Genomic DNA, 18,212 nt, shown 5'->3' with positions numbered 1-18,212 from the left:
TGGATGGACATTTTCACCAGCATGAGCCAGTCTGGGCAGAAGGGCCTGTCTCTGTGACTCTATTTATTTAAACCTAACAGTGAACAAATCAACAGAATTTTTAACAAATTGAAAACTTTTCCCCCTAATTACTAACTATTGCCTAAATGAACCAAATTCTACTGGAATGCTGTTCCAATAAACACAGGTTCCATTTATATAAATCCAAGTAGTAAGAAGATAATAAATTAAAACTCTGTCTTTCAAAGTTCATACCCAATGTGTCTCCTGGAATGCTCTGCCTTCTCCACTGTCTCCCCAGCCTTTCTTCTGCTGATCTTGCTGTCATGGATGTTTGCTCTGTAATTTCTTCTGTGAGGACTCTTAGCCAGAAGTGCCATGGCACCTTTGATAGTGCCTTTTTGTTTAGGGAGCTTGATCATTTTGTGTGAGAGGTAGATATTCATTCCTCAGATGGTGGGTTTGCTCTCATCCCTTCAGATGGCAGTTGGCTCTCTGCCAATTTTCCAAATGCCCTCTTTTTTTATACCCTTGATGACCCCTCCATTTCTTACACTAGGACTGGTCCCCCGTTGTCAACACCATCAGTTTTAAAATCAATCCACTTTCAATTGTTGAGTGCTTGCTTTAAATTAAATGGCTTAGTCCAACTAGTTGCCAAAATATCAAAACAAGTCTATGGTTTTCAATCACACAGCCAACTGATACATTTCAATTTTTAGAACTGTCAGTCATCTGCAACTGTTTACAGACCCATTTTCTGTATGAATTTCTAAGCTTAGATAAACACATTATTTCTTAAAGGGACAACGCACGGCTCTCCTTCACCATTGTTTTACAAAAATGTTCTGGTTTCTTGCCTTTTAATTCATGATTACTCTATACAACTTTGAAACAATTCCTTATTGTAGATAAGGGGGCCAAAACTCTAGCTGCGGTCTGACTAGTGCCTTGAATAGTTTTAGCAAATTCTTCAGTCTCTGATAATTCTTTCGCTTTGAAATAAAAGGCAACATTTCACTTGATTTCCCAGTTGGCCACTGAACTGAAGACTGATGCAAAGTATCTGTTCAACTCCTCTGCCATTTCCTGGTTCTCCATTATTATTGTTTCAGCTTTATTCTCTAGCTTCTCTCTTCCTTTTTATATTTATAGAGTTGGCAATCGAGTTGTTTGAAACCCTTTGGGGAGATATTACAATAAAATTTCACATCACGGTGAAATGTGAGTAAGTTCATTCTCAGACACCCTCCTACGAATGAAAACGAACCTTCCAGCTCAGCAAGCAAACTCACATCCAGAACCTCAACCTGAGCTACAAATCTTATCAAAACTTGCTACCCTCCTACATCTAAATGGAAGGAGCTATGATGGTATGAACTGGCTATGATAAATTAGGTAATGTTACTTAAAGGGATGACAGTAGAAAGGAAATGGCAAATATGGGTGAATTACAACAGTCATTGCCAGTCCCATCCAGTCCCGTCTGGTTTAAAAGTAAAACAGGAAAGGTGGCCAAACTATGGCTTATAAGGGAAAATAGAGACAGTATCAGTTCCAAGGAATAGGCATACAAACTGGCCTGAAAAAATACAACAGATTGGGAGTAGTTCAGATTGCAGCAATGGAGTACAAGGGGATTGATTAAGAAAGGAAAAATAGAGTTCAAGAGTAAGCTTGGAGGGAACCTACAAACTGCTTAGATAATTTTCTAAAGGTACATGAAGAGACAAAGATTGGTAAAAACAAAATAGGTCCCGGGCAGTCAGAAACAAGGGATAAAGAAATGGCCGACTAACTGGATACACACTTTGGTTCTGTGTTCACAAAGGAGGATACAAATAACAAATCAGAAATATTGTATCAGTGATAATGGGAACTGCAGATGCTGGAGAATCCAAGATAATAAAATGTGAGGCTGGATGAACACAGCAGGCCCAGCAGCATCTCAGGAGTACAAAAGCTGACCTTTTGGGCCTAGACCTTCATCAGAGATATTGACAGTTTAATGACAGGGAGGAATTGAAATAAGCTAATATTAGTCGGGAAGTGGTGTTAGAGCAATTGATGGGATTGAAGGGACATAAACTACCAGGGCCAGATAATTTACATCCTAGAATAATAAAGGATTTTTTATTTCTTGATTCTAGAAATAGGATGCATCGGTGATCATCTTCCAAGATTTTATAGTCTCTGAAACAGTTCCTACAGACTGGAAGGCAGCTAATGTTATTGGCCACTGAGCAAGAAACAGCGAGTGGGAGTAAGAGATTCTTTTCAAGGTTATCGGCCTATAACTGAGCACAATGCTCAGTGGTTAGCACTGCTGCCTCACAGTGCCAGGGACTGGGGTTCGATTCCAGCCTCAGGTGACACTGTGTGTGGAGTTTGTATATTCTCTACACATCTGTGTGGGTTTCCTCCCACAGTCCAAAGATGTGCAGGTTAGGTGGAATGGCCATGCTAAATTGCCCATACTGTATAGGATGGGAAATGTATGGATAGGGTTGGGGGTGGGTCTGGGTGGGATGCTCTTTGGAGGGTTGGTGTGGACTCATTGGGCCAAATGGCCTGCTTCCACACTGTAGGGATACTATGAACTTGTGTGTTTCCATAGGGATCAGCGATGGGACCACAACTGTTTTTTTAACACATTCATTAGGACTTGCTGGCAGAAGCAAATGTAGAGTAGCCAAACTCTCAGTTTCCTGCCCAATATGTAATCCCTGCCAATATCCTACCACGAACACCATGGCTAATACCTTATTACTTAATTTATCATGAGGTGTCTTGTCGACTCCTTCTGGAATTCCAAACACAACACATCTACTGGCTCCCTCTATCCACTCTGGTTGAGATTTCCTTGTAAAACTTTCATAAATTAGTCAGGTACACTTTCTCTTCCATGAGGTCATGTTGACTCTGCTTGATTAGATTACGATTTTCCAAATGTTGCGGTATTACTTCTGCAATAAATGATTCCAATACTTTCCAACAATAGATGTTAGGCAATCATCCCATAGTAATCCGAGATCACAAAATGTGGAGCTGGATGAATAGAGCAGGCCAAGCAGCATCTCAGGAGCTCAAAAGCTGACGTTTCGGGCCTAGACCCTTTCTGATGAAGGGTCTAGGCCCGAAACGTCAGCTTTTGTGCTCCTAAGATGCGGCTTGGCCAGCTGCGTTCACCCAGCTCCACACTTTGTTATCTCGGATTCTCCAGCATCTGCAGTTCCCAGTATCTCTGACCACAGTAATCTGCCTTTTATTTCCCTCCCTCTTTGAACAGCAGTGTCATAGTAGCATTAGTTAGTTTACATTAGTCGGTCACATTGATTTTCCAATCCTCTGGTACTTCTCCAGAATATAATGAGTTTTGGAAAATAACAGCCAATTCATCCACTATTTCTGTTGCTACCTCTTAAAATCCTAGGATGAAAGTGATAAGGGCAAGGGGACTTAGCTGGCTTGAGCCTCAAAGAGAAGTTGGGATGTCATGTTGCAGCTTTACAGAATGTTGGTGATGCCATTTTTTGGAGTACTGCATACAGTCCTGGTCACCCCATTATAAGAAGCACATTATTAAATTGGTAAAGGTGCAGAAAAGATTTACAAATATCTTTCCGAGACTGCAGTGTTTGAGTTATAAGAACAGGGTGAATAGATTAGATTAGATTCCCTACAGTGTGGAAACAGCCCCTTGAAGCATCCCACCCAGACCCACTCCCCTACAACCCACACACCCCTGAACACTATGGGCAGTTTAGCATGGCCGATCCACCTAGCCTACACATCTTTGGATTGTGGGAAGAAACCAGAGCACCCGGAGGAAACCCACGCAGACACGGGGAGAATGTGCAAACTCCACAGAGTCGGTCGCCTGAGGCTGGAATCGAACCCGGGTTCCTGGCGCCGTGAGGCTGCAGTGCTAGCCACTGAGCCAAGGTGCCGCCCCAAATAGGTTGGGACTTTTCTTCCTGAAGCATAGGATGACCTAATAGAGATTTATGAAATCATGCAGGATATAAATAAAGTGAATAGCCAAGGTCTTTTCGAGAAAATTCAAAGGCGGGCATAACATTAAGGTGAGAACAAAAAGATGTCAAAGGGACCTGAGGGACAACATGTTCCACACAGAAGGTAGTACATGTGTGGAATTAACTGCCAGAGGAAGTTGTAGATGTAGGTAAAGTCGGAACATTTAAAAAACATGTAGACAGGTACATGAATATAGAACATAGAACATAGAACATTACAGCACAGTACAGTCCCTTCGGCCCTCGATGTTGTGCCGACCTGTCATACCAATCTCAAGCCCATCTAACCTACACTATTCCACGTACAGCTATATGCTTATCCAATGATGACTTAAATGTACCTAAAGTAGGCGAATCTACTACCGTTGTAGGCAAAGCGTTCCATTCCCTTACTACTCTCCGAGTAAAGAATAGTAAAGGTTCAGAAGGATATTGGTCAAATGCAGGCAATTAGGACTAGTTCAGTTTGGGAAACCTGGTCGGCATGGATAAGTTGGGCAAGAGTGTTTGTTCCCATATTGTATGACTTTATGATTTTAGTGCTGGTGAAAGTACTTAATACTGCCTCTGTATTCATTAGCATTAATGGAAAGTGCAAAAGGATCTTGCACCATATAAGCCAATGCAAACTATCTGTTCAACACCTCCGCTGTTTCCTTGTTCCTCGAAACTGTCTCCCCAGATTCATTTTTGAAGGGATCGATGCTCACTTTAACCTTTCTCTTCTTTTCGACATTTTTAAGAAGGCCTTATTAGCAATTTTATCTTCCTTGCTAGTTTTCTTTCAGTTTAGTTTTACTTTAGTCTGTCTTCAGTTACCTGTTTTGTCCTCTTTTACTGGATTCTGAATTTAACCTAGTTTCTTGGGGCGACATGGTGGGTCAGCGGTTAGCACTGCTGCCTCACAGCGCCAGGGACCCGGGTACGATTCCACCCTCGGGTGAGTGCCTGTGTAGAGCTTGCACATTCACCCCATGTCTGTGTGGGTTTCCTCCGAGTGCTCCAGTTTTCTCCCACAGTCCAAAAATGTGCAGGTCAGGTGGATTGGCCATGCTAAATTGCCCATAGGGTGGGAAGCTCCGTGAATCGGTGTGGACTTGTTGGGCCAAAAGGCCTGTTTCCATACTGTAGGGATTCCATGATTCTTTGGGGCTACCACAGGCTTTTGCCACCTTACATACTTTTGTCTTTCAACTTAGTATTCTCCTTAACTTTCTTGGTTAGCCATGGTTGGTTTCTTCCTTTCTAAGAATCTTTCCTCCTTAATGGGATGTACTTTTGCTGTGAGTCATGAATCTACATCTTAAATGTTTGCCTCTTCTTGGTGTCACTCCTGCTAATCTTTCTGTTCAGTTCACCTTAGCCAACCCTATCTTCATTTGATTGTAATTCCCTTTACTTAAGTTAAACACAGTTGCTTCTGTCCCAAGTTCCTCACTCTCAAACAGAACATTAATTTCTATCATGTTATGATTACTATTTCCTTGAGGGTCTTTTATTTGGAGGTCATTTATTGAACCTGCTCAACGACCCATTACTCGATCCAGGACAGTTTGTTCCCTGTTTAGCACCATCACATATTGTTTCAAGAAACTGTCCCTAAAGCACTCTATGAATTTGTTGGTATGGCTAACATTCCCAATTTGATTAACCCAATCAACATGAATATTAAAATCACTTATAATTGTTGTTTTATTCTTTTTACATGCTATCATTTGTTGATTCATAGCCTTTCCCAAAGAATGGCTCCTGCCTGGTGAGTTTATATACTGCTCCCACCTTCCTTCCCTTGCTATGTTTAGATCCGCCCAAATGGACTCGACATCATCTGAGCATAGATCGTCTCTCACACTGTCCTCATTTCATCTCTTTATAAACAGTGTGATTTCACCTATGCTTCCACCCTTCCTGTCTCTCCAAAAGGCCAAATATTCTTCAATGCTAAGCTCCCTATTTTTATCTCCTTGTAATCATGTTACTTTGATTCGCACCATCAATTCATCTATCTGATTTCAAAAGTTTTGTGCATTAACATAAAAATTCTTTTCTTTCTGTTGTTCTATTTTAAAATTTCCAAATACTTCTTTGATTTCTTGGTGCAACATGACATTCACGTTGTGTCTCTTTTATTTATTTGTAACAATCAGCTCCATCACGAATCACAGTTGCTGGTGATGATTCTACTTTTCCCGTTTACACGTTCTCTGGACTCATTTTTGTGATTTTGCCTGTGCCATTACCACCTACTCCTGCGTTACATCGTCATGCTGTTTTGTCAATTCATCCCTCTTGTCTTTTTGACATGACAATAGGGACAGCTGCAAAGCAATTTTTAAATTCTCTCATGGCTTGCAGCCATCACTTTGTTGCTCATGAACCAAGTGGCTTACTTACTATTTCAGACAGCAGTTAAGAATCAACCACATTTTCATGGGTCTCGAGTTCATGACTGGCTAGGAATGAGTAGATTTCCCTCCCTGAAGACTTTAATGAAGCAGATGGGTTTTTACAACATCTGAGGGCAGTTTCATGGTCACCATTTATAAGACTAATTTTCAATTCCAGATTTATTAAATGAATTTAAATTTCACTAGTTCCTTTGGTGGGATTTAATTTGCATTAGCCCAGGCTTCTGTATTACTAATTCATTAACCTTTCCACTACGCAACTAATTCTTGGATTTTAAAATGCCCGGTGATCATTTCAAACAAAATGGAGAAACTCAGCAGGACAGACCTCATCTGTGGACAGTGAATCTGTTAACATTTCTAGTCCAATCAGACTGTTCTCTGGAATATGTATATAAATGTAAATCTGTTATATTTTCTTCCACTCAATCACAAATATTCCTTTCAGTTCTTCGCTGCTCTGCTCCCTTCTCTTTTTGTAACCCTAGCTCTAAACTGTTACATCTCAAATTTCAATTCTGACAATAGGTTATCCACCAGAAACACAAACTCTGTTCCTCTCTTCCTGATGATGCCAGACCTGCTGAGTATTTCCAAGCATGTTCTGCCTCTGTTCAGGCACCCTAGTACATAATGATGGCTGTACCTGTACCTTGTAGGGTCGAAGAAATGGAGCACAAGTCCCGAAGTTTCTCAGGCGCTGGTGGTGTAGCACGACGATGCTGAGTGAGAACCTGCAACACAGAAGTGAGCAATGTGTTTCGTTCGATCAATGTTTAGGTTGCTCCCTGTGATTCTTGGTTCAACTGAAATTGGTGACAACGTGGAACAATAAATCATAGCAATTCCCATTCGGCAGCAGCTCTGCTGAGAAAGTGCAGTTGTCTCTTTTGGACAGCTCAGAGTGCTGTTGCTGACTGCCCAGTTGATTGTTATTGAGTCACACACACAGAACGAGTGCCAGCACCCACTCTACCTTTTTTTCCTAATCATTTTGTGGGATGTGGGATACGCTGGCTGGCCCAGCATTTCTTACCCATCCCTAGCTGCCCCTTGAGAGGTGGGGGTGAGCTACCTTCTTAAACCGCTGCAGTCCTCCCACTGTGGGTTGACCCACAATGCCCTTAGAGAGGGAATTCTTGGATTTTGACCCAGTGATGGTGAAGGGAAACGATATATTTCCAAGTCAACATGGGGAATGGCTTGGAGGGAAATTTGAAAATGGGGGTGTCCCTGTGTGTCTGCTGCCCTTGTCCCACTAGATGGAAGTGGTTGTGGGTTACGAAGGTGCTGCCTGAGGATCTTTGGTGAATTTCTGCAGTGCATCTTGTAGATAGCACACACTGCTGCTACTGAGTGTCAGAGTGAGTGGATGCTCCTGGATGTGGTGCCAATCCAGCAGCTGTTTTGTCCTGGATGGTGTTGAGCTCCTCGAGTGTAGTTGGAGCTGTGCTGATCCAGGCAAGTGGGGAGTATTCCATCGCATTCCTGGCTTGTGCCTTGTAGATGTACTGACTCAAGTCTGTTCCCAACCATCCAGGTGGCACTTTCTAAGAGGTGAGAGACAGCCATTATTCAATCTTCCCTCCCCACTTAATTGCTAAGGGTACTGAGGCTATTTACAGTCATTCGACTGAGCACCAGTGATTCAGTAGAGGGGAGTCAAGTCCATTAGATTGGGGAAATTAGGCATTTCAGAGGTATAACTGTTGTTTGTGGCTTTAATTCAGAACTTTTCACTGCCATTAGTAGTACAGATAGCTGCTGAAAGACGAGCCCATATCTATATGCTGATGGGCATATCAATCTTTGACGATGTAGATTCATGGTTGTGCAAACTATTGGGATGATTTCAATCATACTTCACTTAACAAAAACTAGACTGGCAGTTAAGGTCACCCATGAACCTCACTCCAGCTAGTTTCAACCAGGTCTTTGCTAATACGCGCAGAGATAAAACGGGAAGCCTACCTGGGGACACTAAGTAACTTTATCAGTTTTCCAACACCTGGCACGACAGAGCCAGAACATAGAACATAGAAAAGTACAGCACAGTAACAGGCCCTTCAGCCCATGAAGTTGTGCCGTGGATTAATCCTAATCCAAAAACAAAATACCTAACCTACATTCCCCTCAATTCACTGCTGTCCATGTGCATGTCCAGCAGTTGCTTAAGTGTCACTAATGACTCTGCTTCCACGACTACCACTGGAAAAGTATTCCATGCGCTCACAACTCTCTGGGTGAAGAACCTCTCTCTGATGTCTCCTCTATACCTTCCTCCTAACACGTTGAAACTATGACCCCTCGTGGCAGTCAATCCTGCCCTGGGGAAATCCAATATGTTCACACCTTTCCTATAAAGTAGCATTCACAACAGTAAACAATACTCCAGGCAAGCTCGAACAAGTGCCTTGTAGAAGTTCAATATCACCTTGTTGCTCTTGCTTTTAATAAAGTGTCCCATGAATAAAAGTGAGAACACTGCATCCTTTATTAGCAGCTCTCTTCACCTGTCCTGCTACCTTTAATAATCTGTTCAACATCCAGGCTCCTTTACTCTTGTGCCCCATTTAGAATCCTATGCTCTATTTTATGCTATCTTTCAATGTTTTCCGATTAAAGTACATCATCTCACATTTCTCTGCATCGAACCTCATCTGCCACCTACACACCCACTCCAACAACTTTTCAATATCCTTTTGGAGCTTCACATTGTCCTCCACAGTTTACAGTTCTTCCAAGTTTAGCATCTTCTGCAAACTTTGAAACAGAACTCTGCACATCAAGATCGAGGTCAGGAAAAGCAGAGGTCCCAATACCAACAATAAAACAACTGGAGATCTGAAACAAATAAAACAGTAATTAAAGAAACACAGCAGGTCTGCCAGCATCAGTGGGGAGAAAGCACAGTTAATGTTTGGAGTTCAGTGACCTTTCTTCAGAACTGGTGGCAGCTAAGAAAACATGGTGTTCGTGCTGGTATGGTGGGAGGGTGGGAACATGGGCAGAGTGGGTCAGAAGGTGGAGAAAACCTGGTGCGGGGGGAAGAGAGAGAGAAAGGCGGGAAAAGAAAAGTGGGCAGACAAAGGCATTGTCGATATTAAGCGAGGGAAGAGGAGAAGCTAGTTAGGTGGTAACAGGATCCAGGAGTGGGAGAAAATGGGTTAGCTGTACTGAAAGCAACCCATTTCATGGCATTCATGCTCACTGTTCAGTTACTGTTTTTCCTGCCAACCTCTTAATCCAATCAATCCTGCTGAGCTCTGTTTGTGCCCTGTTAAAGTCAGCTCTCTACCAACTGATTTTTCCTACTGTGAATTGTCACGTGTCATCCTCTGACACCACCCTTAACCTTATGATACAATGATCACAATCTCTTTAAAAATCCCCTACTGGCACTTTATCCACTCAACCACCCTCATTTCCAACGACCATGTCCAACAATGCATCCTTTCTTGTTGGACTGGACACTTCCTGATATAGGAAACTTGCCCTCACACTACCAGCAGCCCAGTTTATATTTGGGTAACTCAAGTCCCTAATATAACTGCTCTGTAACGCTGGTATTTCTCTAATTTCTACAACACTATTTTCTACAACACTACCCAGGGCCCTAGCATTAACTATAGAAGTCCTGCCCTTGTTTGTTGTACCAAAATGCAATACCTCACATTTATCCAGATTGAATTTCATCTGCCATTTTTGAATCCATTAATCCATTTGATCAAGATCCTCCTGTAACCTTGGAAAACCTTCTTCACTGTGCCACCAATTTTGATGTCGTCTGCAAACGTACTAACCATGCCTTCTATATGTTCATTTCAACCACTTATATAAATACTACACAGAAGAGGACCCGGAACCGATCCCTGCAGAACACTGCCAGTCACAGGCCTCCAATCTGAAAAGCATCCAATTATATTAAGCCAAATGACGTATCCAATTACGAAGCTCACCTGAATCCCATGCAACCTAACTTTACTAATTAGTCTACTATGTGGAACCTTGTCAAAAGCTTTATTAAAATCCAAATAAACAACGTCTACTGCTCTGCCATCATCAATGTTTTTGATAACTTCCTCAAAAATCTCAATCAAGTTTGTGAGGCACGATTTTCCTCAAAACCATGCTTACTATCCCTAATCAAATTTTTGCCTCTCTTTATGTCCATCAATCCTTTTTTTGTAATCACCTCCAACAAACCAAGTCAGATTCATAGCTTTATAGTTCCCCGGCTTCTCCTTACAACTTTTCTTAAACAAAGGTACAATATTAGCCACCTTCCAGTCACCAGGCACCTCATCCGTAGTTATGGATGATACAAATATTTCTACAAGGGGTCTCGTAATTTCCTCCCTTACTTCTCCCAATGTTCTGGGTTACATTAGATTAGGTCCCAGAGATTTATGCACCTTTATATTGTCTAACACCTTCTGAACCTCCTCTTCTGTAATGTGAACTGTTTTTAAAACAAAGTTTATTTCGCTGCATTCTCTGGAGTCCATTTCTTTCTCCACCATTAAGACTGATGTGAAATATTCATTTCGTATCTCTTCCATCTCCTGGGGTTCAAAACAAAGACGACGTCCTGGATCTTTAAAAGGCCTTACCCTTTCTCCAGTTACTCTCTTGCTTTTAATGTATTTGTAGAATCTCTTTGGATTATCTTTCACCTTATTTGCCAATGCTATCTCATATTTCTTCTTTGCCTTCCTGATTTCTCTCTGAAGAATGCTACCACACACTTTATATTGATTTAGGGATTCAATGGTACCTAGCTGTCTAAATCTAAAATAAGATTTGCTTTTATTCTAGAACCTCGATGCCTTTATTCATCTTTTGTTCCTTAATCTTACCACCTTTACCCTTCAATCTAACAGGAATATAATGCCTGAAAACTCTCATCATCACACGGGTGAAGTTCAATATAGGAAAGGAAAAGGACGTATTTTGGTATAAAGAACACAAATATACTATGAAACAAGGGGTAAGGAGGGGGATGTAGCAGCAGAGGGAGTTCAGTGTACATGTACACAAATCATTGAAGATGGTAGGACTGAGTGAGAGATTGTTTAACAAAGCATACAGGGATATCAAAGATTCCTCCCAACCCAGTTATACTCTCTTCCACCCTCTTCCATTGGGCAGAAGATATAAAAGTTTGAATACATGTAAGAATAGATAAGAACAGTTTCTTCCTCTCTGCTGATATCAGACTTTTGAATGGACCTCTCAAATGTTAATTCTGATCTGTCTCTGCATCTTCTCCGTAGATGCTTACAATACATTCTGCACTCTACTCTGCAATCCTACTGCACTTTGTATGGTACAATCTGCCAATACAGTATGCAAAACAACACTTTTCACTGTATCACAGTAAACAGAACTGGTTTGAAGGTAGGAGACAGTGGGTGGTCATGGAGGGTTGTTTTTCAGACTGGAGACCTGTGACCAGCAGTGTGCCACAAGGATCGGTGATGGGTCCACTACTTTTTACATTTATACAACATTGTGGGCTGAAGGGCCTGTTCTGTGCTGTACTGTTCTATGTTCTATGTTATATAAATGATTTGGATGTGAATGTAGCAGGTATGGTGAGTAAGTTTGCAGATGACACCAAAATTGATGGTGTAGTGGAAAATGAAGAAGGTTACCTCAGAGTACAACGGGACCTTGATCAGATGGGATGGTTGGCTGGGGAATGGCAGATGAAGTTTAATTTAGATAAATGTGAGGCGCTGCATTTTGGAAAGGCAAATCAAGGCAGGATTTATATACTTAAATGGTAAGACTCTGGGGAGTGTTGCTGAACAAAGTGACCTTGGAGTGCAGGTTCATAGTTCCTTGAAAATGGATTTGCAGGTGGATGGGGTAGTGAAGGCGGCATTTGGTACGCTTGCCTTTATTGGTCAGTGCATTAAGTATAGGAGTTGGGAGGTCGTATTGTAGCTGTACTGGACATTGATTAGGCCACTTTTGGAATACTTTGTGTAATTCTGGTCTCCCTGCTACAGGAAGGATGTTGTGAAACTTGAAAGGGTTCAAGAAAGATTTACAAGGATGTTGCCAGTTTGGAGGGCTTGAGCTATAAGGAAAAGTTGATTAGGCTGGGGCTATTTTCCCTGGAACATCAGAGACTGAGGGGTGACCTTATAGAGATTTATAAAATCGTGACAGGCATTGGCAGGGTGAATAACCAAGGTCTTTTCTCCACGGTTGTGGAGTCTAAAACTAGACGGCACAAGTGTAAGGTGAGAGGGGAAAGATGTTAAAGGGACCAAAGAAGCAGCTTTTTCACTCTGAGGGTGGTGAAATGATCTGCCAGAGGAAGTGGTAGTGGCGGATACAATTACACCATTTAAAAGACATCTGGATAGGTACATGAATAGGAAGGGTTTAGAGGGATACAGGGCAAATGGGACTAGATTTATATAGGATATCTGGTCAGCATGGATCAAAGGGTCTGCTTCCATATTTTATGGCTCTGTGACAACAATTAATCATTCAAATAATTTATTTATAAAGTCAGAATGTTCAGAAGCAAGGAAGTCAGGTTAAACCTGCAAAAATACATCTGTTAGACCTCAAATTGAGCATTGTATCTAATTTCCATACTTAAGGAAGGATGCAAAGGCATCAGAGATGGTGAAGAAACAGATGCAAGAACAAAGCCAGGGATTAGGAAGCAGCCTGTGGAAATGGAGATGTTCCCTTGTAAAAGAGAAAATTAAGTGTAGATTTGACACAGATGTTCAAATTCGTGGCTGTCTGGACAGAGAAGATGTGGAAAAACCAGTCTAATTGGCAGGAGGGTGAAAGGAGACAGATTAGGGCATCAGCAGAAGAAAGAACAGTGAAATGTGGCAAAGTGTTTTCCAACAGTGAGTGTCTGAGAATCTGGAATGCACTGCCTAACAGCATGAGTAGGTTGTTACAAATGACACATTTAAAAGAGAATTAGATAATTATCGGAAGACAAAAAAAACATTCACGACACAGGTAAAGACAACGGAGCAATCCTGAGTGATTTACTCTTGATGAAAGCTGGCATGAACACAAGGGGCCTAATGACCTTCTTGCATGCTATAAACATTCCCTAATACCACCATTTATAGATTGCAATATTTTGTCACAATTTAAAAATGGGTTGTTGGTAGTTTTGAGATTTTCCCAGCCGATGTGTAGTGTTGTTAAGAGTGAGTTATATGCCATTTAGACCTTGATCAGAGATTAGCCCTAGGGCTTTGAGTGCAGCCTACACACTCTAATGGAGTATACTCTAGCGTGATCTCTTTGCTCTCACTTTTCTACTTATAATCCCCAATTTAGCCAAGCTATTTCACACAACTTTATTAAATTGCCATGCCCATCTTTAAAGAGTTTGTGTGATTGGACATCAGTAACCCTCACTTTTATCTGGCTAAGGGGAGTTTGGATTTCTTTGACAGAGAGGCTGCACAACCTGAATATCCATTGCATACCTGTTTCATTTCTTACAGAACCACTGCCCTTTTGTTCGTTTTACATAGCAAAACAAACTTTAAACACAAGCAAAATCTGATATACCTCAACAAGCAAACAGACAACAAAGAAAGTAAAGGAAAAAACATTCGGCATAACCGCGGTACCTGGTAAATATCGCTGTCTGGAGACGCTGTGTCTGGCAGGCTTGCTGTTGGATCAGGTGTGATCTTGCTCATTCCTTCTGGCGCATCAGGTGGATTCTCAATGGAGCCAGGCGAGTGGCCCCTTTTCTGTTGGCTTGGATTCTGGCCTTTGCGAGCAATCGTCTCCTTTCGATGGTGAATCAGCTTCCTTGATGTGGACAGAACAGACATTCAGCTTCAGAACAGGCCTCCTGTCTTGGCCTTTCAGCAATGGTTTGAAACCTGCTGCCACTCGTTACTGATCCCCTCAGCAGCGAGGACCGAGTTTTCTGGGACTAATCTGTAAAAACAACTTCTCATCCTGAAATTCTCCATGAGCTCACCTCTCACCATCGCATTCCACAGAGAACGTTCTGAAGATTTCCAACCTTGCCCCAGAACAGAAATGCTGGTCCTGGATAACGTCCTGGAGAACGACCTCTGTATCCTTTTGTTGGCCTTTAGATCTTTCTAGAATTGTCCTCACTACTCTAATGGAGTATACTCTAGCGTGATCTCTTTGCTCTCACTTTTCTATTCATAATCCCCAATTTAGCCAAGCTATATCACACAACTTTATTAAATTGCCATGCCCATCTTTAAAGAGTTTGTGTGATTGGATATCAAGTCATTTATGCTGTTCATTATCATGTGATGTATCAGTTCATGGTTCTTCCAGATATTCCACCAAAATTTCACCCCATCACACTTCTCTTTGGTTACCCCACAAACTTCTAACCTAGTCATATCATCCCAAACCTGTAGCTCCCAAACATTACTGCTGCACAAAGTTCCATACTATCCATGGAATTTTTTTAAACATCGCTCCTGACATCCTCATGGGTTGAGCATGTCACTGACCAGGTCAACATTTGTTGCCCATTTCTAATCTCCCTAGAGAGGGTTTGCACAAAGTTTGTCTTCACTGTTGCAGACGCAAACAATACCCCAGTACAAATCAAGATGTGCATCTGGACTCTGCCTCACCGACTTCATGGGAATTGCCTGGAGGTTTGAGCCTCCAGTGGGCAATTCCATCATTCTGTCTGAAAAAGTATGTGGTTCGGAGCCAGATTTGGAGACTTCAGACATTATCTGAATAGTTTCATGTGAAATGTTTGACAGAATAATTTTAGTCTGACTCCTGGTAACTGTACGACTGACAGTAATCCCAATATAGTTCCCTCAAACTGCTGATCCTGCTTGCTAACAACCACAACCCCTCAACCAACTCACATCCAATTCCCTCGACACCCTGTCCTGATTAGAACCCCAACTCTCCCCCACCAGTAAAGCACACCAGTGAACATTTAGACCATAAGATCTGAGAGAATATGGAAGATGGATGCTTTTCCCTGTCAGGGAGTCTAGTGAGAGGACACTGTTTAAAAATGATGGTCTCCTGTCTAAGACAGACAGATTAAGAGGCTTGTTACCCTTTTCCCTAGAACATTGTTAAGGATGGATCACGGAAGATCTTTTACACTGATCTGGAAACGTTTTTGATTTTCTAGAATCATAGGGTGTGAGGGAAATGCAGGAGATTGGAGTTGAAGCCACAATCAGGTCAGGTATCATTTTATTAAATGGCTCACTGGGTTCAGGAAATTTTAATTTATATATACACACTTGTAGTCCAAGCGCTGCAGGAACACTCCCGGTGCTGTCTGAGAATTCCACGACTTTGATCCAGCAATAGCGAAGGACGAGAGTTATATATTCAAGCTGAGATGGTGAGTGGCTTGAAGGGAATCTTGCAGGTGATGGCGTTCCCATATGTCTGCTGCCCTTGTCCTTCTAGATGGAAGTAGTTGTAGGTTTGGAAGGTGCTGTCTGAGGGCTTGTAATAAGTTACTGCAGTGTCTCTGGTAATTAGCCCTACGTGATTTTGACCACGAATTAATCAAAATAGTTTGATGTGATTTGCATTTTGAAGAAATCCAGGTTGGCTCTCCGTGATCAGTAAAATGTGACTTATACCATAAATTAATTTCCAATAACATCCCCATCACTGGAAAATAGGCCACTTCACTGTCAGGAACTGGTTTATCTCTCTCCCAGTTTTGAAATGGTGGTGCATTGACAAACCTCAGGTCCTACTGCATTGCTCCAAATCTAACGAAAATTGATTGACTGCAGCCAATACTTTCTGTTCTTTCAGCAAACCTTGGATGTGTTCCATCTGGATCAGGTTAATTAGCAATGTTCAGTAATAATATTCTTATAGACTGCCTTCTTGACCATTATAGAACATAGAACATGGAACAATACAGCGCAGAACTGGCCCTTCGGCCCTCGATGTTGCGCCGCCATGTGAACTAATCTAAGCCCAACCCCCTACACTATCCCATCATTATCCATATGCTTATCCAAGGACTGTTTAAATGCCCCTAATGTGGCTGAGTTAACTACACTGGCAGGCAGGGAATTCCATGCCCTTACCACTCTCTAAGTAAAGAACCTGCCTCTGACATTGGTCTTAAATCTATCACCCCTCAACGTGCAGCTATGCCCCCTCGTACAAGCCGACGTCATCATCCGAGAAAAAAGACTCTCACTGTCCACCCTATCTAATCCTCTAATATTTTGCATGTCTCTAATAAATCCCCTCTTAGCCTCCTTCTCTACAATGAGAACAGACCCAAGTCCCTCAGCCTTTCCTCATAAGACTTTCGCTGTAGACCAGGCAACATCCTGGTAACAAAGTGTGAAGTTGCATGAACACAGCAGGCCAAGCAGCATCTCAGCAGCACAAAAGCTGACGTTTCATGCCTAGACCCTTCATCAGAGGGGGGCATGGGGAGAGGGTTCTGGAATAATTAGGGAGAGAGGGGGAGGCGGGCCGAAGATGGAGAGAAAAGAAGATAGGTGGAGAGGAGAGTATAGGTGGGGAGGTAGGGAGGGGATAGGTCAGTCCAGGGAAGACGGACAGGTCAAGGAGGCGGGATGAGGTAGTAGGTAGGAAATGGAGGTGCGGCTTGAGGTGGGAGGAAGGGATGGGTGGGAGGAAGAACAGGTTAGGGAAGCGGAGACAGGCTGGGCTGGTTTTGGGATGCAGTGGGGGGAGGGGACGAGCTGGGCTGGTTTTTGGATGCAGTGGGGGGAGGGGGAGATTTTGAAGCTTGTGAAGTCCACATTGATACCATTGGGCTGCAGGGTTCCCAAGCGGAATATGAGTTGGTGTTCCTGCAACCTTCGGGCGGCATCATTGTGGCACTGCAGGAGGCCCGTGATGGACATGTCATCTGAGGAATGGGAGGGGGAGTTAAAATGGTTCGCGACTGGGAGGTGCAGTTGTTTATTGCAAACCAAGCGGAGGTGTTCTGCAAAGCGGTCCCCAAGCCTCCACTCGGTTTCCCCAATGTAGAGGAAGCCACACCGGGTACAATGGATACTGTATACCACATTGGCATATGTGCAGGTGATCATCTACCTAATATGGAAAGTCATCTTGGGGTCTGGGATGGGGGTGAGGGAGGAGGTGTGGGGGCAAGTGTAGTACTTCCTGCGGTTGCAGGGGAAGGTGCCGGGTGTGGTGGGGTTGGAGGGGAGCGTGGAGTGGACAAGGGAGTCACGGAGAGAGTGGTTTCTCCAGAAGGCAGACAAGGGTGAGGATGGAACCCTATCTTCTCTTCTCTCCATCTTCGGTCCGCCTCCCCCTCTCTCCCTATTTATTCCAGAACCCTCTCCCCATACCCCTCTCTGATGAAGGGTCTAGGCTCGAAACGTCAGTTTTTGTGGTCCTGAGATGCTGCTTGGCCTGCTGTGTTCATCCAGCTTCACACTTTGTTATCTTGGATTCTCCAGCATCTGCAGTTCCCATTATCACTGATACAACATCATGGTCAATCTCCTCTGCATCTTTTCCAATGCTTCCACATCCTTCCTGTAATGGGGCGACCAGAAATGTATGCAATATTCCAAGTGAGGCCACATTAGCGTTTTGTACAGTTGCAGCATGACATCACTGCTCTGGAACTCAATCCCTCTACCAATAAAACCTAACACACCATATGCCTTCTTAACAGCCCTATCGACCTGGGTGGCAACTTTCAGGGATCTATGCACATGGACACCAAGATCCCTCTGCACATCCACACTACCAAGAATCTTTCCAT

At 42.8% G+C, this 18,212-nt stretch overlaps 1 protein-coding gene across 4 annotated transcripts in view; it reads right to left on the bottom strand.

Annotated features, from left to right (window-relative positions):
- The window catches only part of LOC125460239 (NCK-interacting protein with SH3 domain-like), a 181,855-nt gene that overhangs the window by 66,983 nt on the left and 96,660 nt on the right, over positions 1–18,212 (bottom strand). For 3 of the 4 annotated variants that reach the window (XM_048547446.2, XM_048547447.2, XM_059649545.1), the window contains exons 3-4: positions 14,077–14,263; positions 7,098–7,179 (exon numbers count right to left, since the gene is read on the bottom strand). In XM_048547446.2, coding sequence (XP_048403403.1) covers positions 7,098–7,179; positions 14,077–14,263 — 269 coding nt within the window. The remainder of the gene's footprint in view (positions 1–7,097; positions 7,180–14,076; positions 14,264–18,212) is intronic. The other variant, XM_048547448.2, reaches the window with a different exon arrangement.

Source organism: Stegostoma tigrinum, chromosome 11 (assembly GCF_030684315.1).
Source record: "Stegostoma tigrinum isolate sSteTig4 chromosome 11, sSteTig4.hap1, whole genome shotgun sequence".
NCBI lineage: Eukaryota > Metazoa > Chordata > Chondrichthyes > Orectolobiformes > Stegostomatidae > Stegostoma > Stegostoma tigrinum.
The sequence above is the reverse complement of the archived record's forward strand: the minus strand, read 5'-3'. Positions and strand labels throughout refer to the sequence as shown.